Consider the following 22,754-nt stretch of genomic DNA (forward strand, 5'->3'; position numbering starts at 1 on the left):
GAGGCCCGGGTGCGATGTGATGACATCACGCCCGGGTACCCGTAAGTAAACAAACCGCAACTGCGGCTAGTAAGAATAAGATCTGTGAATTTTTATTTCACGATCTCGTGCTTTTCAGCCTGGAGGAAAGATGTGGGGTCTTATTGACCCCGCATCTCTCCTTAAAGAGGACCTGTCACACACTATTCCTATTACAAGGGATGTTTAAGTAACAAAGTTTGGCGCCATTCCATGAGTGAGCGCAATTTTAAAGCATGACATGTTGGGTATCTATTTACTCTGCGTAACATCATCTTTCATATTTTACAAAAAAATTGGGCTAACTTTACCGTTTTATTATTTAATTCATAAAACCATTTTTTTTTTTTTAAAGGCGTTTGAAAAATTATTGCGCAAATACCGTGCAAGATAAAAAGTTGCAATGACCGCCATTTTATTCCCTAGGGTGTCTGCTTAAAAAACATATATAATGTTTGGGGGTTCTGAGTAATTTTCTAGCAAAAGAATGATGATTTGGACATGTAGGAGAGAAGTGCCAGAATAGGCCCGGTATGGAGGTGGGTATTAAAGCCCTGTATTGAAGTGGTTAAATAAGCTGGCTGTGTGACGGAAAGTTCTGCGCATGCTGAATGCACGGTCCCGAACGGGCGTGGCTGTATTCGTGTATGACGCAAATCTTTGTGCGCCCAGATAAAGGCTACGGCGCATGTGCGGCGAAGCCACGTGCACTATGGCTGCCAAACTGCTGAGCACAGCGGCACTCTTGCGAATGCACGTGCACCATGGCGTACCAAGGCTAAATGGCGCACCCTAGTGCGCCATTATACAGGTAAACAGCCGGACACAAGCAAAAAAAGGTACACTTTGCAAACACCCACAGCTAGCCCAAAAACTCCCCCGTATGGTCACCGCACACAGGTGTCCAGCCTCTAGCTAGCTTGACTGATTGTTACAATCACTGGGACACCCCAAAATAAGTAAAGGGGTTTAACTTACCCATCCAGGCGCAGGGCAGCTTAGAAACTAGTAGGTAGATTCAGAAAGAGTTAGGCCGGCTTATCAGTAGATAAGCCGACCTAACTCAGAATCTACACCGCCGTATGTTTAAGCGTATGCTCAAACAGAGATACGCTTAAACATATCTAAGATTGCAATTTTTTGGATGGCCGCTAGGTGGCGCTTCCATTGCGGCCGGCGTAGATTATGTAAATGAGCTTGTACGCCGATTCACAAACGTACGACCGGCCGCCGCAGTCGAATCACGTAGTTTCCGTAAGGCCTTAAGCGGCCTAAAGTTATTCCACCTATGAGGTGGAATAACAATGTTAAAGTATGGCCGCCAAATTTTTTACGTCGTTTGCGCAAGTCGTCCGCGAATCGGGATTTACGTCCACGTCGAAATCAATAGGCCCGTACGGCGTACTTAGCCGCAATGCGCACTGGGAAATGTAGGCGCCCGGCTCATGCGCAGTAACAAAAAACGTCAAAAAACGTGAGGTCAAGCCTCATTACCATACAACACGCCCCCCTCCAACCCATTTGAATTAGGCTCCCTTACGCCCGCCGCGCTTACACTACGCCGCCCTAAGTAAGGAGGTAAGTGGCTTGAGAATCATGTACTTGCCTCTCTTACTTAAGGCGGCGTAGTGTAAACACGCTAGTTTTGCGCGCCCCTACCTGAATCTACCCATAAGAGCCCAATCTTCACCCATCAATGCGGGTTCCTGTCACTTGAGGACCTTCAAGGACTGGGTACCCCTTTCATGGTCAGGGTCCACTCCCTTGGACCTGTACATAAGGTGACCAGATTTTTTTTTTATGAAATCCAGGAACATATTTTTTTTTAACCAATAATGGCGGCAATCGGTGACTCTCTGCCCGTCGCCGCCGCAGCCCGCCTTACAGCTTGTAAAGTCTTAATCTCCGGGCCCCCGGCTACTTCTGTGTTCTCAATCTGGGGATTGTCCCGGGAAACCGGGGATGTCTGGTCATCCTACCTGTACAGTACCCTGCAGCAATGGCTTAGCGCTCTGGTGTCCAGGATTCCACTACATAGGGTCCAGCGCCTGGAGGCCGCATTGAAGGCAAAACCTTGCAGGAGCTTGAGTCTTCTTTGCGAGGCTCTGGTACCGTTTATCTAAGCATATAAAGCCTGTGTCAAATGGATCAGATCAGTCAGTCCCTTGATTCATTTAAGAACCGTTTGTAGGACTAAAGACATAGGGCCAGATTCAGGTAGATGGGCGTATTTTAGGGCGGGCGTAACGTATTTGATTTACGTTACACCGCCGCAAGTTTTTCAGGCAAGTGCTTTAATCACAAAGCACTTGCCTGTAAAGTTGCGGCGGCGTAGCGTAAATCACCCGGCGGAATTCAAATTCGGCGGGTAGGGGGCGTGTTTCATTTAAATGAAGCACGTCCCTGCGCCGAACGAACTGCGCATGCGCCGTCCCTAAAAAAATCACGGCGTGCATTGCTCCAAATGACTTCGCAAGGACGTCATTGGTTTCGTCGTAAGCGTAACTTACGTCCAGCTGTTTTCTGAATCGACGTACGCAAAAGACGTAAAGTTTCGGGAACGACGGCCATACTAAACATTGGCTGCGCCTCATAGACCCAGGGGTAACTATAAGCCGGTAAAAGCCGAACGCAAACAACGTAAAATAAATGTGCCGGGCGGTTGTTCGTTTCTGAATCGGCGGAAATCCTCATTTGCATATTCGTCGCGTAAAAAAAAAAAACACCACCTAGCGGCCGGCCTGGAATTGCAGCCTAAGATCCGACGGTGTAAGACACTTACACCTGTCGGATCTTAGGAATATCTATGCGTAGTCGCATAGATATGACCGGCAGAACTCCGGTATCAGGAGATACACCGTCGTATCTCTTTGTGAATCAGGCCCCTGGAGCTCAAACAACTGTGCCACCCACCTTGCAGACACTGGTTTAAAAAAAAAACTGAAGTACTTCCTGTATGGGAGGGGTTTTATAGGGGATCAATTCCTGTCTAAAGACCTTTGGTCTACCAGTGTCCATTCACCTGGAGATGAAGTGAAACCCAGTTGGTAATTAATATTAGCCTAACTCTGTGTCCCATGATGTATGAAAAAGAAATGGAACTTCCACTTTAACCACTTAAGCCCCGGACCATATTGCTGGTCAAAGACCAGAGCACTTTTTGCAATTCGGCACTGCGTCGCTTTAACTGACAATTGCGCAGTTGTGCGACATGACTCCGAAACAAAATTGGCGTTCTTTTTTCCCCACAAATAGAGCTTTCTTTTGGTGGTATTTGATCACCTCTGCGGTTTTTAGTTTTTGCGCTATAAACAAAAATAGAGCGACAATTTTGAAAAAAAAATATATTTTTTTACTTTTTACCATAATAAAAAAAAATATATATATATAAAAAAACATTTTTTTTCCTCAGTTTAGGCCGATACGTATTCTTCTACATATTTTTCGTAAAAAAATATCGCAATAAGCGTTTATTGATTGGTTTGTGCAAAAGTTATAGCGATTACAAAATAGGGGATAGTTTTATGGCATTTTTATTAATATTTTTTTTTCGGTACTGCGACATTATGACGGACACTATTGACACATTTTTGGGACCATTGGCATTTTTATAGCGATCAGTGCTATAAAAATGCATTGATTACTATAAATATGCCACTGGCAGAGAAGGGGTTAAGTATGTTCCCTGGGTGTGTTCTAACTGTAGGGGGGGTGGGACTCACTAGGGGAAATGACTGATCGCTGTTCATACATTGTATGAACAGACGGTCAGGCATTTCTCCCCTGATAGGACTGGGAGCTGTGTGTTTTCGCGGGTGCCCGGTGGTGATAGCGACCGCTGGGCACGCGCACGGGAGTCAGGAGCGAGCGGGGGGTGCGCGCCCTCAGTGGCCGCTAGGAGAGCCGACATTATACTACGTGCTCTCGCGCAGGAGAGCCGACCTGCCACCGTAGAACTGCGGTGGCTGGTCGTTATGTAGTTAAGTGAAGGTGACTCCCTGCCATGCCACCTTTGGCATATCATTTTTTTTCAGGGAGGGGGGGTGCGCATACTCTCTTTTTTTGAGGCTCCCACTTCCTCCCGGGGCTCTGCAGTGCTGGAAGGACGTTCACCTCCCCCCCTCCACCCCGCAATCTTCTGGGACACGTCCTAGGTCCCAGAAGATTGCCCAGCCAATCACAGCACGTGGTGCGACTCATGTGTGCGTTCACAGCCGGGAGCCCACAGTAGTGATGCCACCACCGCAGAGAGGAGGGGGAAAAGGAGCTGGGCTTCGTGTGCCCGCATCACTGGACCGTGGGACAGGTGTCTGATTATTAAAAGTCAGAAACTACACTTTTTGTAGCTGCTGACTTTTAAATGGATGGAACTCTGCTTTAACAGGTCTTTTTTTCTAACTACAAAGTACTTTTACAGGTTCGTTTTAGCCCCCCTAATAAGTAACTATGGTCAACACCGACTTCCCACAAGCGCTGTTCGTCCTTCGCAGTACGCATGCTCACTTTTGCTCGCTTCCTCGCGGCGGTATTAGAAGGCGTGGCTTGCCGCTCAGCGGGAGGGGTCGTCGATGCGGAGAGGCGTAGCATTCGGAGCAGAGCGCCCTCCCGCTGGCCAATTGACGAAGTGGATTGGCGGTGACGTCAGGCAGAGCTGCCGGAGTATTTATAGATCGTATTTAAAGAGCCCCTGGGAGTCTCCGGAGCGGCCTGAGTGCGGCCTGTAAGGGAGAGATATGCAGCTGTGACCGGTCGGGCCTTGGAAGTAGACGGTGAGTGCCGGACTGGGGGACGTATTCGGGAAAGATGTGGGGGTCACTGGGGTGCTCCGATACTGTAATGTGAGGAGGAGGGGGGTGTCCCCGTGTTATTGCAGGAAGCCTGCCGTGGCCCCCTGAAGAGTACAGAGCCCCTGTTTATGGGCGAGGGGTGGGTCCACTGGGTATGGGGTCCCCTAGGTGTGCTCTGCCTTGAGGCCTGTGGAGGGAGCGGGCATCGTGTGGAAGAGAGGAGGGTCTCTGAAAGCTTAGTGTTGGGGTTTGTTCAGGCTTCCCCCTGGAAGCCCAGTGTGTGTGTGGGGGTCCCCCTGGAAGCCCAGTGTGTGTGTGGGGGTCCCCCTGGAAGCCCAGTGTGTGTGTGGGGGTCCCCCTGGAAGCCCAGTGTGTGTGTGTGTGTGTGTGTGGGGTCCCCCTGGAAGCCCAGTGTGTGTGTGGGGTCCCCCTGGAAGCCCAGTGTGTGTGGGGGGTCCCCCTGGAAGCCCAGTGTGTGTGGGGGGTCCCCCTGGAAGCCCAGTGTGTGTGGGGGGTCCCCCTGGAAGCCCAGTGTGTGTGGGGGGTCCCCCTGGAAGCCCAGTGTGTGTGGGGGGTCCCCCCGGAAGCCCAGTGTGTGTGGGGTCCCCCCGGAAGCCCAGTGTGTGTGGGGGGTCCCCCCGGAAGCCCAGTGTGTGTGGGGGGTCCCCCCGGAAGCCCAGTGTGTGGGGGGTCCCCCCGGAAGCCCAGTGTGTGGGGGGTCCCCCCGGAAGCCCAGTGTGTGGGGGGGTCTCCCCTGAAAGCAGTGTGGGAATGGTCAGCGTGGGGTCCCCCTGGAAGCGCAGTGTGGGAATGGTCATTGGGGGTGTTGCCTGGAAGCGCAGTGTGGGAATGGTCATTGGGGGTGTTGCCTGGAAGCGCAGTGTGGGAATGGTCATTGGGGGTGTTGCCTGGAAGCGCAGTGTGGGATGGATATTTGGGGTCCCCTGGAAGCGCAGTGTGGGAATGGTTGTTGGGTTGCCAGCAAGCGCAGTGTGGGATGGATATTTGGGGGTCCCCTGGAAGCGCAGTGTGGGAATGGTCGTTGGGGGTCATCAGCAAGCGGTGTGGGGATGGACATTGGGGGTCCAGTAATTCATGAGTTGCCTAGAGGTCTCCTGTGGTCTTTCCAGTTCTGTTTGGGATCCATATTTTTCTGTGTTTTGAGGGGGTGGGTGGAGGATCCCTGTAATTAATGGAACCCCTTAGGGCCACAGTATTTGGGTCAGAAGGGCCTGGTGATTCATGGCTTACCAGGAAGTTTCTATGGTTTCTTCAGGCCATATTTTTTTTTATTTCTACAGGATCCCACATCCTGCTGATATTGGGCTGTAAAGGGGCCTCCTGGGGAGAGAGTAAGGGCCCTTGTGGGCTTCTAAGGCTTGTGCTATCTGGTCCCCTGTCTTTGAGGAGCTGTGTGTGGTTTCCCCCCCCCCCCCCCCTAAAGGATCACTGTTGTCTTGCTGGTCCTCTGCTACATGTACCCACAGGGTGCATGATGTGGGGGATGGACAGATGACTTCGAGCCATTCCAGGGAGGGCAATGGTTCAGGTTTAACCAAATCTGGGCCATTCCCCTGTGTGCAAATCTGATAACGGGGTGAATGGCCGATCAAACTGGGTGGAAATTATGAAATGGACTGTATGGTGGAGGTTATCAATGATGTCATAGCTGACCCATAGAAAGTTGCCCGTTGTCGCAGGTTGGATTGGAAATGGATTGTGTAGACTGCAGATGTTCCTCCAATCATGGTTGGGATGTCCTTTTTTTGCATGGAATAGATGTTCCTGGGCGATCCAGTTTTGTGCCATAGAAAGGTGGTGGTTGTCCTGCTTGCATCATTCTAAAGAATAATTGTTGGTGGCTGCCCTTAAATTAATGGAGGGCAGAGATCCAATAAAATCTTGCTGGGTGTGTGTGGCTTTTTAGCCTGGTACACGAGGAGTGGGATTTTTTTTGTTGTTGTTTTTCTCCTAACGAAAACTAATAGGTTACGAACGCTTTGTAAGACAGAACACAACTTCCAGGGATGACATGATTTTTGCTTCTGAGCATGTACAGTCTTGGCCACTTATTTTTTTTGGACTACTGTACTGAATGAATATTTTATTTTTTTCTTTATAGCTTGGTATTAAATCTTTATTTACTTGCCTATTTTTAGATTGGTTTAAAAATAACTTTTCTGATCGGCAGGCCACTGTCTAAAGTGATTCTATTACTAAAGCTTTACAGGACTGCTGAGGCCTGTTTACACCTATGTGCCATACTGGACACATGTTGAGTAGCCCACCAAAATCAATGGAAATGCTAATATTTAGGGCGTTGCATAAAACATGGCTGCATTCCTCAACGCCCCTCCCCATTTGCCTGATTCATAGGCTGCTTGTCCCTGGATCATCCTGATTTTTATAACTTGGTGTTGCTGCCTCTCTGCCTCTGCCCATCAGCCATGTCGTCTATTCTCATTATCCACAGTGATCTGTGAATGGGACCTTCAGATTTGTAGGCCATTGTTCTCTTCTCCAGGCCCATAAGAGAAGGGCAATACTCCTATATCGGGGTTATTGAATTAAAATTTAAGGAGGTCCTGTCAAGTTTTCTTTCAGCCAAGGTCTTTTGTTTGGTTTTGCACGAGCCACACTTTTGTTACTGTTTCCTCTGCACACTGTGGTAATACTGTGGTAAATTTAAAGTAGCTGTGCCCCTACCAGAGTAATTCATTTCATTGGGTTCCCCCTTAAAGCGGAATTGCAGCCTGTATTAACTTTTTTTAAAGGCTTATATTTTTTCACCTTAATGCAGGGGTGTGAAACTCAATTTCATCATGGGCCGCATTATGATTTCCCTCAAAAGGGCCGGTTTTATCTGTAAGATTAGATGTCCAGCGCATCCCCTCCCCTTATCTTTGATATCAAGAGCCACCCCACCATCAGAAGTTGAGTCCCCCACTCTCCCTTGTATCACAGTGCACCCCCTTTCCTTATGCTGCTGCTGGATGCATTGCTTGAAAGTAAGGGTCTGGTGGAGAACCAGAGGAGGGCTGGTGCTCTCCTGCAGCTGCAGGAGAGGTGTGAGGGCATGAAATGGGCCAGATTCAGCCTGCTGGCCTTGTGTTTAACACCTGTGCCTTCATGCATCTGATTCATTAAGGTAAAAAAAAACTGCCAGTCACCACCCCCCTGTTTTACTTACCTGAGCCCCTTCATCTCCTTGGCGTGTCTCTGCTGTCCTTCTCTCCAGAGTACCAGCTTTGATTGAATAGATTGATAGCAGCGCAGCCATTGGCTCCTGCTGCTGTCAGTCAAATCCAATGACCCAGGGGCTGGGCATCTATGGACACCGAATGAATGACTCGGGAGAACGCCTGCAAGGCAACCCCATCGGGAGAGTACTTCTCCTAGGGGGTTATCTAATGCGGGGAGGAGCCACCAAAGGACTCCAGAAGAGAATATTTGGGCCACAGTGGATGCAAGTATGACTTGTGCATATATATATATATATATATATATATATATATATATATATATATATATATATATATATATATATATATATATATATATATATATATATATATAATCTCAAAGCTCTATCACTTTACGTCAACAGTTATAAATGCTGTAGCTGCTGACTTTTAATATAAGAACACTTGCCTGTCCAGAGAGCACTAATGTTGGCACTCTAAGCCGACCCGTCCATCGGCTTTGTGTGCATGCACCAGCATCTTTACTATAGGAAACGGGAAGTGAAGCCTTGCGACTTCACAGCTGGTTTCATACTGTGCATGCGTGAGTCGTGCTGCACTTTCTGAATGTTCCCATTGTCTTCTGGGACCTGTGTGTCTCCCAGAAGGCAGTGGGGGGAAGGAGGTGCTGTAAATTGGTCATCGCAGCACCCTTGCATAGAAGTGGGAGTGAGTACAGAGGAAGCAGAGCTTCCACTTTCGGGTGGTACTCTGCTTTAAGTAATGTAAACTGCCTATATTATATCATAGCTGCTGAGCCCTGGTCAGTTTATGTGCCTGTCATCAGCAGCTATGCCCCCCCCCTCTGCCTGTCAGTTACTGACTGTCCTGCCCCTCCCCTTGCTGAAACATCTGACATGTTTATACTATCGCCTAGTGACAGTTGTCCCCTATGTGTGATTTATAAAAATAAATGCAGTGTATATACCAGCTTTCAGAGCAGGGACCATGTGACTGGCCGGCTCTCTTCTCCTACCAACTGACATCCGTGGAAGATCCTCAGCCCTGCCCTCCCCTCAGAGGAGACCAGCCAGCTCTCTCCTTTCCCCATCTGGCTAGAGCAGGCATGGCTGAGAATCCTCCACTGACAAGTCGGGAGGAGAAGAGAGCCAGTCGCGTGGTCGGTGCTCTGAAATCTTGTGTACACTGTCTCCTAATAACAGGTGCCCCTGTGTGTGAATAAAAAGCAGTAAGGATAGTATAAACATGTCGGAGTGGTTTAACAACCACTTTAAGATAAAAAGCCTCCTGTGTGCCTCAGCCCTCCTAATACATACATTTTACCTGAGCCCATTTAGATCCAGCAATGTTGCAGGAGTGTCTCGGGTGCTTGGGATGCCCCCATTGGCTTTCTGCTGTCGGCCAATGAGGAGAGAAAGGGGGTGGGTCTTGGCCGTGGCTTCATGTCTGAAAGGACACAGAGCGGTGGCTTGGCTCAGGTGTCCCCATAGCAAGCTGCTTGCTGTGGGGGAACTCAACAGGAGGGAGGGGCCAGGAGCACAGAAGAGGTGGATCTGGGCTGCTCTGTGCAAAACTACTGCACAGGGCAGGTAGGCTTAACATGTATTTTTTATTTTACCTAAAAGACTTTATCACTTTAAAGTGACTTCTTGCTTATGGCAGGAGCAGATGCACATTGGTCAACCTCTCCTTGGTTGGCAGTTGATCAAACAAGTTTTGAATGTCTGATCACGTGTGGAGTGCGATTCTCCTTCCAGAGGGTCCTACTTTGCCTGCACAACTGACCACCATTGCACATTTATGCCAAGCCTGGGCCTGTAGTAGATATGCAGCGACCCATCTATTTTAAGGAATGGTGCTTTAATTGCAGGGGCCCCAACTGTATTTCCACATCTAGTGCAATTTAGGATTTGTTGACCTATTGGCACCTTTTGTTCACATCATGGTGTATATGGCATTCCCAGTGATAATTCTAAGCTTCACTAATGCATTTGTGAATTCTAGGTGGACTGTAGTGACCGGCATAAACTGGTGATCTTCATATCTACACTGGGAAAAGAGTGAACCGTTCTGTGTATGAGGTCGGACTTTAGACACTAGGGAATACTACTGGAATTCTGTGACCAGTGCTGCAGTTTTCTGCTGTCACCTATTAAATTTGGGTTGATTAGATTCCTGTAGCATTCAGCAACCTGTCTGTCCATTTAAAAAAATAGTACGTGACAACTATTTTCATAACTAGTTGGTCTTTATGCAGAATGCATTATTTGTTTACATGGAAGACACCATCCATGTCAGTTTACACAGTGCAGCACACATAGCTCAGTATATGGTTTATACACGTTGGTAAACGCCTGAAACTTGTGATTGTGAGGCGCAATGCTTCATGCTTCATGGGACATGTAGTCTTGGGAAGTAGAGCGAAGCGAGTGATTCTAAAGGCAGAATTTGTTTTACTTTGCTATAGGGGCATACTATGCTTTGCAGCTTGCTATGGGGGGCATTCTGAAGGCAAGAAGAGCCAGAAGCAACAGTGGGGGACTCCAAATGAGTAGAATCAGGGCTGTTCTATGCAGTTGCACAGAGCAGCTACGTAGGACAAGTTAAAAAAAAAATAGTTTACGATCACTTTAGGGCTCTGCAGAGGAACGATCAGCATTTGAACCCAGAGAAGCTAAAGTCTGATAGACTGGAGTTAATGTAATTCCCTGTACACAAGACCGGTTTTCCTGATGAGAAACCTGCCATTTTTTTGATTGGTCAGCAAAAAAAAAATTTAACCTGCTCTATTTTTTTTTTCTCTCGTCGCAAAAACCTCTTGTGTATGCTTTGCCAAGGGGGGGAAAAACGTGCATGCTCAGAATCAAGTATGAGACAGGGGCGCTCGTTCTGGTAAAACTAGCGTTCCTAATGGAGATATCACATTCGTCGCGCTGTAACGGACTGAAAAGTGCAAATCGTCTCACCAAACTTACTAACGCGAGGATCAGCAAAAGCAGCCCAAAGGGTGGCGCCATTTGAATAAAACGTCCCCTTTATAGTGTCGTTGTACGTCACTGCGATTTGGTCGAGCGTTTTTTGACTGAACGTGTGTATGCAAGGCAAGCTTGAGAGGAATCGCATCGAGTTTTGGCATGTCAGGAAAACCGGTTGTGTCTACAGGGCATTGGGCATTGCATTTAAAGTAAGATTTTGCACAATACTGGCAACAAATTTAAAATGACTATCAATGGTCTTGGCCAATAGTACTACTTCATGTCTGACTCCTAGTTAAAATACTCTGTATGTCTGACTTCTGGGTATATTTATAATTATATACAGTACAGTGAAAAAGTATTTCACTTAAGTGATTCAGATCATCATCAAACAAATTTAAATACTCAACAAAGACCTGAGTTAATGCAAAATGCGTTTATTTTTTTAAATGATTATTTCATTTGAGGGGCAAAAACTGCCCAAATCTGCCTGGCCCTATGTAAAGTAGATCCTATCTTGTTAAATTGTGCCTTTTTTTTTTTTTGGGAAAGCGGAGTTAAATGTCACTTGCCACACCCAGGCCTGGTTACTGCCAGACCTGTTTGAATAAAGAAATCGCTTAAATAGATGCTAGTTGTCTGATAAAGTGGTGCATGCTATAAGATCTCAAAAAGCAACACATCATGCTGTGGTCTAAAGAAATTCAAGAACAGGTGAGAACCGCCCAGAAAGGGTTACAAAGACACGTCTAAGGCTTTGGGAATTGAGAAAACCATGGTCAGAGCCCTTGTCCACAAATGGAGAAAACTTGGAAGAGTGTTGAACCTTCCCAGGGGTGGCTGCCCTATCAAAATTACTCCTGAAGGTTATAAAAAAAAATCTAAAGAACTGCATGACTCGGTTAAAGTGGAACTTTTTTTTTTCTTTTCTGCCTGTAAATACCTTGTACTTTTGTTGCTTGTCTAGTTAAAAGCCTAGGCTTATGACATGCACAGCTCTTTTGAGTTTTCGATAAGAGTGGGGGGGGGGATGAGTCAGAGGGTCAATGAGAGCTGGAGGTGTGCCTCCGTGTAAATCCAGGAAGTGAACAGGCAGCAGCTGCCCACAGTTAAAATGGTTGCAGCCGGACTCGGTGGAGGGAGATTTCTGCAGCATTTTTGGCAAGTACAGAATCAAAAATTATTTATCAAAGTGGTTGGAAGGAAGCTTAAGAATGGCAAAGATGATTTTATTACAAATTATGTGAGGACTGCAGTTCCTCTCTTAAGGTTCATGATTCAACAAGACTGGGCAAAATATGTCGTCCATGGGAAAGATCCAGGGTGAAAAGCCACTGCTGATCAAAAAGAACAATGGCTCGTCTCACATTTGCAAAAAAATATCTTGACTATCCCACACTATTGTGTGGACTGATGAGACAAAGCATTTTTGTAAAAAATCATATCAAACATGGTGTTTAGTGTAATGGTCTGGGGCTGCTTTGCAGCTTCAGGACCTGGACAACTTGCCCTAATTGATGGAACCATGAATTCTGCACTCTACCCGAAAAATTCTAAAGAGTGTCCAGTCATCTGTTTGTGAGCGCAAGTGCACTTGGGTTATTCAGCAGACCATTGATCCAAAGTCCACCTCTGGCTCAAAGTTGGCATGGCCTAGTCAAAGTCTGGACTTAAATCTGATTGAGATGCTGTGACATGACCTTAAACAGCCATTCATGCTCAAAGCCTTCAAATTGGTGGAATTAAAACTGTTCTGCAGAGTGGGCCAAAATTCCTCCACAGTAAAGTGAAAGACTCATTGCCAGTTATCACAAACACTTGATTGGAGGTGGTGACACAAGCAGTTATTGGGTTTAGGGGGGGCAATCATTTTTTTCACATAGGGCCAGGCAGGTTTGGACAGCTTTTTTAACACCCCATCATGACAGGTGATTTAAAAAACCTAATGCTGCTACTAAATGTCTTATGCTTTTCAGACAAGGGTTGACTTGGATATTTGTTCCCTAACCATATATAGTGGGTTATATTTACCACTGCATATAGATATGCAAGAATACATTTTTTTTTTTTTTTTTTATACTATTACATAATTTGTACACCAAACGTTGAGGTTTTTATCAGATTAATCGAGGCAATCTACTGACTAATCGATTATGAAAATAATACTCTATTCAGCTGTAGATCTGAGCGGGACATGCAAGGAAAATAAAAAACAGCATTTTAGCTTGCACATGATTGGATGATAAAATCAGCAGAGCTTCCCCTCATTTCATATCTTCCTCTTTTCAGCGACGGCGCTTCCAAGTGCACTTGTAGTGTAACGTGGATTCGTAAATAACCCCTATTGGCTGCCTTTTTATTTGAGACTTGTCCATACCTGCATTGGCTTTCCAAAAGAACATTTTAATCCATTAGAAAAGATCAGTGAAATTCTTAGTTTGATGGCCAAAGGCATGAAGTTTGGGCTGTTGAAGAGTTTAAGGAAAACTAGTTGCAATAACTTGTAATTGTGCCTTAGAAAAAACAGCTTTCCATATACACCGCCTATGATTGGCTAAATTTTTTTTTTTTATCTCCTCCTCCCCCCCCCCCCCCCAATAGCATAGTATAATATGCTATGCCCCTAGAGAGATGCACGGGGTGCATTACTCAGACTAATGTTATGATTATAAGACCCCTTTCACACTGAGGAGTTTTTCAGGCAGTTTAGCGCTAAAAATGGCACCTAAATACTGCCTGAAAAGCTCCTGCCCTGCAGTCTCCAAAGCCTGAGTGCTTTCACACTTGTGCGTTGGCAGGACCACTCAAAGTCCTGCTAGCAGGATCTTTGGATTGGTGAGAGGAGCAGTGCGTTTACCGCTCCTTCCCGTTGAAAACAGAACACCGTGTCTATACGCCTCTTCAGAGGTGCATTGCGGGTGGTATTAACCCTTTTTCAGATGCTAGCAGGGGTTAAAACTGCACCGATATCGGCCAAATACCGCCGCAATTCCGACAGTATAGCGCCGCTAAAAATAGCGGGGCTATACTGCCACAGCACCTCCCTCCCCAGTGTGAAAGGGGCCTAAGAAGGCTGAACAGCCTACTTGGCTGTGGCTTAAAGATTGCAGCAAGTGCACTCCACATCTGAAGGGGGCCAGCAGGTAAGAACCTGAGGTAAACTTTGCGAAAATCCCTTCTATGTATACATCTGACTTGACAGGTTTTTTTCTCTATTTTTTATTTTTTTAGACTTTGTAGTATTGGTGGCTTTCAGTCTCTGATGTACGTAGCCCTTTCACTCTTTCCACTCTGTAGAATGTATGAGTGATCTGGTGTAACAGGTTACCACACCCTGTGTACCTGTCTGGCACTGCTCTGTATTGAGCTGTAGGTGCGTGTGCCCATTAGTGGGCCAGGCTCTGTTAAATTCCTCTTCTTGTTCCGTCTGCTGCAACAAGGCAATCTGACTTGATGCTCATGAGTAACAGGCTTGTATTATGCATAGCAATGCTTTATGGGTCAGGTCAGTATTGAGGATTAGTATGTATGGAATTAAAAAATGTGGTCTGACTTTGGTACTCTCCCAAAAGCAATGGTAGCCAAGGGACTGCAGCCCAATGTGTAGTGGCTTTAAATGTCCATGGAAGTGTGGGTCAAGTGAATAGCGTGCATGTGGGTTTTTACTTTTTTTGTGCTCTGATGTGCCACGTAAAAAAAAATGTGTTTTCTCTAGCAGGTTCACCACCACAGAATCTATTTTCCCCAAGTCATCTTCCAGGATGGCTATCTGAGAGATCGACTGCTTCCACCTAACAGAAAATGCATGATCCACAACAGTTAAAAAGCAATCGCACATTCCTGCATTTTCTTTCCTTATGCTATCCTGCTAGGGGGCAGTTTCTCAGTTCAGCTTTCCAAAGTCTTCCTCTTGAACCCCGCCCCCCCCCCCCACCCCCCCTGTCATTTCTGCCATTCCCCTCTGGTGGTTGGCCTCCCATGTTGCAATGTGTATTTATTTTTTTATTATACAGAATAGTCCATATATATTTGGACAAAAGCACAACTTTCATACTTTTGGCTCTGTATGCCACCAGAATAAAATCAAAACAATCCAAATTAATTTCAAGTGCAGACTATTGGCTTTAATCCCCCCCCCCCCCATTTTCAGGGGCTCAAATGTATGTGGTCAAGTGACTATAATCCTAACGGCAGCTGTCTTCAGTTCTTTGTGGATCTTTCTGCCTTTAGTTTTGCCTTCATCGTGTGAAATGCGCGCTCAATTGGCTTGAGATCAGGTGATTGGCTCGGCAGTTTCAGAATATTCCACTTTTCCTTCAAAAGCTTCTGGGTTGCTTTTTCAGATGTTTTGGATCGTTGTCCGTCTGTTCTGTGAAGCTCTGCCCTTCACTTGTCAATGTTGTGAATGGGTTTTTCACCATAGAGAGGATCCTGCAATTGTCCACCGCTGTTGTCCTCGGTGGACATCCAGGCCTTTTTTTTTTTTTTTGCTGAGCTCACCTGTGCTGCTATTCTTTCCTCCGAATCTGCCAAACTGTTGATTTGGTCACTCATAATGCTGCTATCTCTCTGATATTTTGGCTCTGAAGCCTTACAGTGGCCTCACTTGCACGGACAGCTCCTTGAACGCATGATGTAGGTTCACAGCAATAGATTCCAAATGCCACTTGGAATCAACTCCAGACCCTTTTACCTGCTTAATTGATGAAGAAATAACGAGTAGCCCACACCTGGCCATGAAATGCTTTTTCTTCAATTGCCCAATTACTTTTGGTCCCTTGAAAAGGCGATGGCTATCCTGAGCTGTAATTCCTAAACCCTCAAATTAAGTGTGTGTGTGTGTAAAAAATCTGCAATACAGTAGGAATCTGAGCCCTACTTGCTTGAGATGTTTATGTCGGTGGTGGGGGTTTTCCCATGCTCTCAGATTGGTATTTATGCATGATAAGTACGACTGACTGGTTTGGGTAGGTGGTTACCATGCTTCCTCATGTGTCTGAAAGAAACAATGTTATTAAATGAACAACTTCCTGGAAATTGTGCTTTAACCACTTAAGGGCCGCCTCCTGCAGATATACGTTGGCAGAATGGCACGGCTGGGTACAATCACGTAGCTGTACGTCCTCTTAAGTGCCCGGCCGCACGCGTGACCCGATCGCCGCCGGAGTCCCGCAATCGGTCCCCGGAGCTGAAGAACGGGGGAGAGCTGTGTGTAAACACAGCTTCCCCGTTCTTCAGTGGCAGCTTCATTGATCGTGTGTTCCCTGATATATATAATTAATAAAAATGCAATAAAACTATCCCCTATTTTGTAAACACTATACATTTTGCGCAAACCAATCGATAAACTCTTATTCCGTGTGTTTTTTTTTTTATAACCGAAAATGGGTTGAAGAATACGTATCGGCCTAAACTAAGGAAAAGTTTTTTTTTATATCTTTTTGGGGGATATTTATTATAGCAAAAAGTAAATTTTTTTTTTTTCAAAATTGTCGCTCTATTTGTTTATAGCGCAAAAAATAAACCGCAGAGGTGATCAAATGCCACCAAAAGAAAGCTCTATTTGTGGGGGGGGGGGAAGGACGCCAATTTTGTTTGGGAGCCACGTAACACGACCGCGCAATTGTCAGTTAAAGCGACGCAGTGCCGAATCGCAAAATCTGGCCAGGTCCTTTATCTGCATAAAGGTCTGGGTCTTAAGTGGTTAAAAGTTTTTTGCAATGGTTCTGTTCAGCTGCCCTAAGATCTCCATTCACCACCTCCGCGCACTGTTCCATAAACTGTGGAAATTGTAAATGTTTGCACTGTGTTCTGTGTCGTGTTGAGTAATCTCAGCAGACCAGCCTACACTGGTCTCTGTATACATTTGTGGTCGTGTGACACAGCGTAACGGACTCTCTGCATTCCTCTGAACTGCTCACAACCCTATGGGTGGGTGGAAAATGTGTCTTGTGCATTGTTGGGGAATCCTGGGGATAGATGTTGAGTACACTGCAAGTAGTGTACTGTCTTGTTGTGCAGGATTCTCTTTGATCCGACCTCAGATTAGTTGTATGCAGTGGTAAGTGTGTTTTTGTGTTGTAATAACAGAAGTCTATTTATAAAGCAGTGATTGTGACCATCGCCTAACATTCACTTCATGTGAGTGAAGCCCTGTAATTTAACACTCGTGCCTCAGGAAGATTCACCTGTAGTGAATGTTTGGCAAATGTCACATTCAGTTTTTATAATGCACCTCTAACGCCCCGTTCCTACTTGTGCAATGCAGGAACGCATCCAGAATTTGTCATCCTGTAGCACACTAAAATGTACATAAATGGTGCAACACACCTTGCCAAAGCGCATGAGAATCGGAAGATTTGTTCATATGCACTTCAAAGTGATTTAGATATGGTGGGCTAACATTATGTGTAGCAGTGCAACGGCACAGATATTAAAGGGGTTGTATGGGGGTTTTTGTTGTGTTTTTCTCCTATCGAACATGTTATCTTTGCCTCCACTGTGCAGTTCATTTTGCACAGTAGCCCCAATTCTCGTTTTCTGGGCTCCCTCGTTGGCTGTCTCGGCTCCCCCCCCCCCCCCCCCCCCCCCTCGGATTGGATGCATTAAGGTGAAAAAACAAAGCTTGACAACCTCTTTTAACCTAGGCTTTGTAACTATTTGAATATAAAATAGTGTGTGGTTTTTTTTTTTTCCCCCCTGGGAATATTATTCTTGATGTAGTAAACTTGTATATCAATAGTGTCTTAAAGCAGTAGGGAACAGCACCTTTTAAAGTGAATGTAAACCCAATTTTTTTTCCTGTCACAATGTATAGTATAAGATTTATTATCTGTGCCCAGTCTTGTCACACAGTTAATCCAGCTCTGAGCAATCCTCTTTTTTTTTTTTTTTTATTGGTCAGTGAGATAAAACGGACTTGGAGAAAAACCTTAGTCCGTTCCGCCCCCTTGCACTGAATGACATGTTGTTTACATATCTCGTGCACTAGCCTGGAGACGGGCATTTTTTAGGTCCCACCTCGACTCCTTTTCTGAAGTCATGTGGTTACTTTTCTAGATTTTGACTGGATGTTGGTGATCATAGCAGAATCCAGTGTAAGAAATACAAAGGAAAAAATGCATGTTGACAAGGAGTGTAATGGTGGGCGGGGAGTTTACTGACATTACGACTCCACCCATCGAGCTCCAGACCCACCCACAGAATCTGCAGTTTTTATAACCGACAGAGGGGAGACATTTGACAGATAAGGATACATGCAGGAGGCATCTATATCCTTATAGATCACCACTATGGCAGTAATTTAGAAAGGATGAGAGTGGCTTTACATCCACTTTAAAAAAAAAAAAACACCCTGCAAGACAGCATGTGCTGGTATGCATTGGTGTGCCAACAGGGCTTCTATCTTCACCCAGTCTTCCTTTCAGGTTTGAGTACTCCGGCCTTCTGCTGGGTCGAGCCGTGATGACGTTGCTCCCGCATGTGCACGGAGCTCTGAAGGGACGCCATACCTGAGCCATCCTTTCAGAGTGCATGGCCTGGTAACCTCGCTAGCTGCATGCAGTGTGAATATCTCCTAAAACCGCGCAGGAGATATTTACTGTACCTACAGGTAAGTTTTATTTTAGGCTTGCCTCTAGGTACAAGTTACAAAAAAGACTTTAGTACCACTTTAAGCTAACTATAGCTGGTTTGTTCTATCAAAGGGCTGAGCCAAAAACAAATTCTTCCATCCACACGAGGTGGATGGACAAATGGCATTCTAACCCCCCACTCCCGCTCGGACAGTGTATTCTGACGGCAAGACTCTGCTGTCAGAATATACTGATCTGCAGCCACTCAACAATCTAATCCACTTCTGTTGACCAGGGTGTAATTAAGATGCAATGTACACGGTTTAAATTTGTGTGGCACACACAGGGGCATTTCCACCTACTTGTAAGGGCCTTTGAAAGTTATTTATGTACATTGTCAGGTTATGAAGTGTCACGCCAAAGCTACTGTAATTACTTTCTCCACAAACCTCATCTTTCTATTGAAACTTTTTTACATTCCAAGTTTTTTTGTTGGGAGATTGAATGCTTCAAATCCCTATAATTATGTGTTGCTATATCTAGCACGGAGACTGGTCGTACAGAGTAAAATAAGATTATGCCTCTAGTGCCAATAATCTGCCAAACCCTCCCCATAGGCTTGTGATGTGCCAAGAACTGAGGTTCTGTACCAAAAGGAGCCCATAGCCAGGTCTATATTCAGCATCTGCCTGCATTCAGCTACAGGATCTGAGGTCACAAGGTGTCCACTAGGGTAGAAGAGTTTACAGAATTTACATGGGGGGGGGGGGGCATGTGACGACTTGTCAGGTCTCTTCAATCCTCCTGCGAAGGTCAAGTGGCTGGCTCCCAGCCATTGAAGGATTTTAGACTTAATTTCTTTTATACATGTAGCGTATTGGTGTTTGCCTTGACTGGGTGAATAGGCAGTGACTTTTGGCAGAAATTTTAGGTGACTGTTCTGTTAATCATGTTTATTGAAGTGCAGAGACAGAAAAGCAAATGGGCTGCATGAAGCCTCTGTAGTCTCCTTTGTGATTTTATTAGTGTAGATCTGTGTGTATGAACTGCATGACAACCAGTACTCTGTGGTAAACTAGTCTCATGTCATTTGGATTTGGTTTCTGATCAGACTGCTTCAAAAAGTTTTTGCACTTATGCAAAATATAAATCTGTAATTTCTAACATGAGCAGGCTCTTTTATCAAGGGTACTAATGGTTTTGCTGTGCTGAAGGGGGGAAAAGCGTTCAAGCACAAAGGGGCTTTACTTTTTTGTGTCAAAAGACCTCACATTAACACTTGAAGGAAATAAAAATAAAAAAATGGTGTGTGCGCTCCGGTAAGTGGCAAAATCCACCGCTGACACCACTTGTCTTAAAGCAGACCGCTTGCTGTGGAGAAATACCAGGGTTAATACAATTGTATTCAACGTATCCACGGTGGGTGGTCGGGAAGTGGTTAAACCTAGTTTTTGTTTAACCTGTTAAACAAGTGACTGCTCACGTGCTGCAGTGTGATGGCTAATAACCTCTGAGACTTGGAAGTCCCATTAACTGGCTGGATTCAGGTGGAATGAGACTCTCGCAAGGTGACATCCTTCTCAGGCATTCGGTTAATCTTTACTTAATGCTAAAACTCTGCTGGTCAGAGGTCAAACAAGAGCCTTGAAACCTGTCCCGGTGTCTTGTCGCGCTAGTTCCCCTATTGATATGGTTCCCTGCTTGACGGCGCAGACGAAGCCCACATTACTTCAACCAAGGAGACTTTGTCATTGCAAAGGTTGCCCTTTATTGACTGACTCTGGTGCCCCCTCCAAGACTGAAGTCAAATGGCTACAAACTGCTCTTATTGCCATCCCAGGACACTTAGTTGGCTGTATCAGGGTGATTTTTTTTTTTTTTTTTTTTTTGAGCATTTCTGGAATTCTTAAAGGAGTTGTAAAGAAATGTTTTTTATTTTTTTTAACCTTAATGCAATCTATGCATTAAGGTGAAAAAACATTGAATGCTTTCCTGACCCCTCGACAGTTCCGCGCGGTCCCGATACCCTCTTCGCCGCTCAGCCTGTCCGCTGATTGGCTACAGCGGATGGATTGAGAGCAGCGCAGCCATTGGCTGGCGCTGCTGTCAATCACATCCAGTGACGCGGCGTGCCGAGGGGCGGGGCAGAGTGATACAGTGAGTGGCTATGGCCGCTCGCTGTAGCACGGGAGCACGCCCGCCATTACTGACCACCATGCGAGCTCTCGCATGACTGTGGTGAGTAATTGCGGGGAGGACCAGAGACAGCCGCCGAGGGACCCCAGAAGATGTGGATCGGGGCCACTCTGTGCAAAACTTACTGCACAGTGTAGGTAAGTATAACATGTTTATTTTAAATGGGGGGGGGATTCCTTTAACGCTTGAAGCTTAATGTACACTGCTGCTGGTAAACAGACGTTTAGGCTGCATTCACACCTAATCGCGGCGTTTTGTCCCGTGAATTGCGGCGATAAATTGCCTGGGTGTGAATGGAGCCTTAGGCTTTATGTACATGGGGCGTTTTGCAAACCCTCCTGAACCATTTAACTTGACAGATGGTAACTGACGTTTAAATACGGCTGTTTTGCTGCGTTTGCGGTTCTATTTTTAAATGGTAAAAAATGAAACCACAAAATGTGAGTTACTGCATTTACAAGCAGTTACTGGCGTTTCAAATGCCTTTGAACATCTGTCCTGCACACATTTTTGCTTTCCAAAAAGTGTCTAAACTCAACTGCCTAGAAACCACTATAAACAACCCTGTGCACAGTTCAGGGGCAGCAGTGTACATTAGGCAGTTGAGTTTAGAAGCTCTTTTTTTTTTTTTTTAAAGCAACAGATGTTCAGAGGCATTTCAGACTCCTGTAACAGCTTTTAAACACAGTAACTCGCTTTTAGCCACGTTACAAAGAGGTTTACTTTGTCTTTAAGCCTTGGTTGTTCTGCAGACCATTTTACTGAAGTTGGCGCTCATGGTTAACAACTTTTGATGGTTGCTAGGACTCGGTTTTGTCTGTTGGTTTTTATGGCTAGAATCCTGAGAAGGGCCAGAGGTGGACTATTTCAAGTTTACCAGTCTTGCTGCATAGATTTGCATTTTTTGTTAAAAAGACAAATTGTTACAGTAAATATTTCAGACTGCTACATTTTGCTCTGTGGTGTTTACGTGTGTTTTATTTTTTTTTATTTTTTTATAACTATAATAATCCCCTGGTGCATAAAAGTTGTAATTAGAGCAGGGAGTAGTGGCTTACTTGGCCCTCTCTATAGATCCACCTCTGTCCCTCTAGGTGGGAGGTTTGTTTACTGTGAGGGTGTTGAAGGCTGCCTTATACAGTATCTGCCAATGCTACACTGCTGTTTGGGTTGGTATTAATATAACCCTCTCTTCCTGTTTGCTTGTCCTGAAATAAAACGTTCTTTTTCTTTCTAGTTTTTGAAAAATGACGGAATATAAGCTAGTAGTGGTCGGAGCTGGAGGCGTTGGGAAGAGTGCTTTGACAATACAACTAATTCAGAATCATTTTGTCGATGAATATGATCCCACCATAGAGGTGAGTTTGGTACTTGTAATATGATGGTACAGTCGGATCAAACCTGGCTTTCAGATGAATAATTATGGGTCTCCAGTAGGGTTGTCCCGATACCACTTTTTTAGGACCGAGTACAAGTACCGATACTTTTTTTTCATGTACTCGCCAATACCGATACTTTTTTTTTTTAAATGCAGCCTTGTGTCCCTAAATTCAGCCATGTCCCTAATGCAGCCTTGTGTCCCCTAAGACAAAGCCAAGTCAATCCCCCCCCCCCCCCCCCCCCCCCGCGGCCGACATCTAGTTACTATGCGCTGGGGGAACACAACAGCTGTCATTTGCATAGCTGTGTGTTCCCCCCCCCCCCACACCGCGCTGTCATGTATAGCTCCTCCCCTTGCCCAGAAACTTTGCTAGACAGGTCACTCGTCGGACGGGGGGCTATACATGACGGCACGGCGGGGGGAACACACAGCTATTCAAATGCAAATGACAGCTGTTGTGTTCCCCCCAGCGCATAGTAACTAGATGTCAGCGGGGGGAGATTGACTTGGCTTTGTCTAAGGCGACAGCAGCTCTCCTCTCCCCCATACGAGGACTGCTCTGCTCCCCGCCCCCTCTCCACCCGCACTCGGGGGGGTGGGGAGGGGGGGAAGTATTCTAC

At 45.8% G+C, this 22,754-nt stretch overlaps 1 protein-coding gene across 2 annotated transcripts in view; it reads left to right on the plus strand.

The window, feature by feature from the left end:
- The first annotated feature begins 4,682 nt into the window (after positions 1-4,682).
- Positions 4,683-22,754, plus strand: part of KRAS (KRAS proto-oncogene, GTPase) — a 33,045-nt gene continuing 14,973 nt past the window's right edge. For both annotated transcript variants that reach the window (XM_040345415.1, XM_040345414.1), the window contains exons 1-2: positions 4,683-4,787; positions 21,991-22,111. In XM_040345415.1, coding sequence (XP_040201349.1) covers positions 22,001-22,111 — 111 coding nt within the window. In that variant the 5' untranslated portion in view covers positions 4,683-4,787; positions 21,991-22,000. The remainder of the gene's footprint in view (positions 4,788-21,990; positions 22,112-22,754) is intronic.

The sequence above is a fragment of the Rana temporaria genome, chromosome 3 (assembly GCF_905171775.1).
Source record: "Rana temporaria chromosome 3, aRanTem1.1, whole genome shotgun sequence".
NCBI classification, from domain to species: Eukaryota; Metazoa; Chordata; class Amphibia; order Anura; family Ranidae; genus Rana; species Rana temporaria.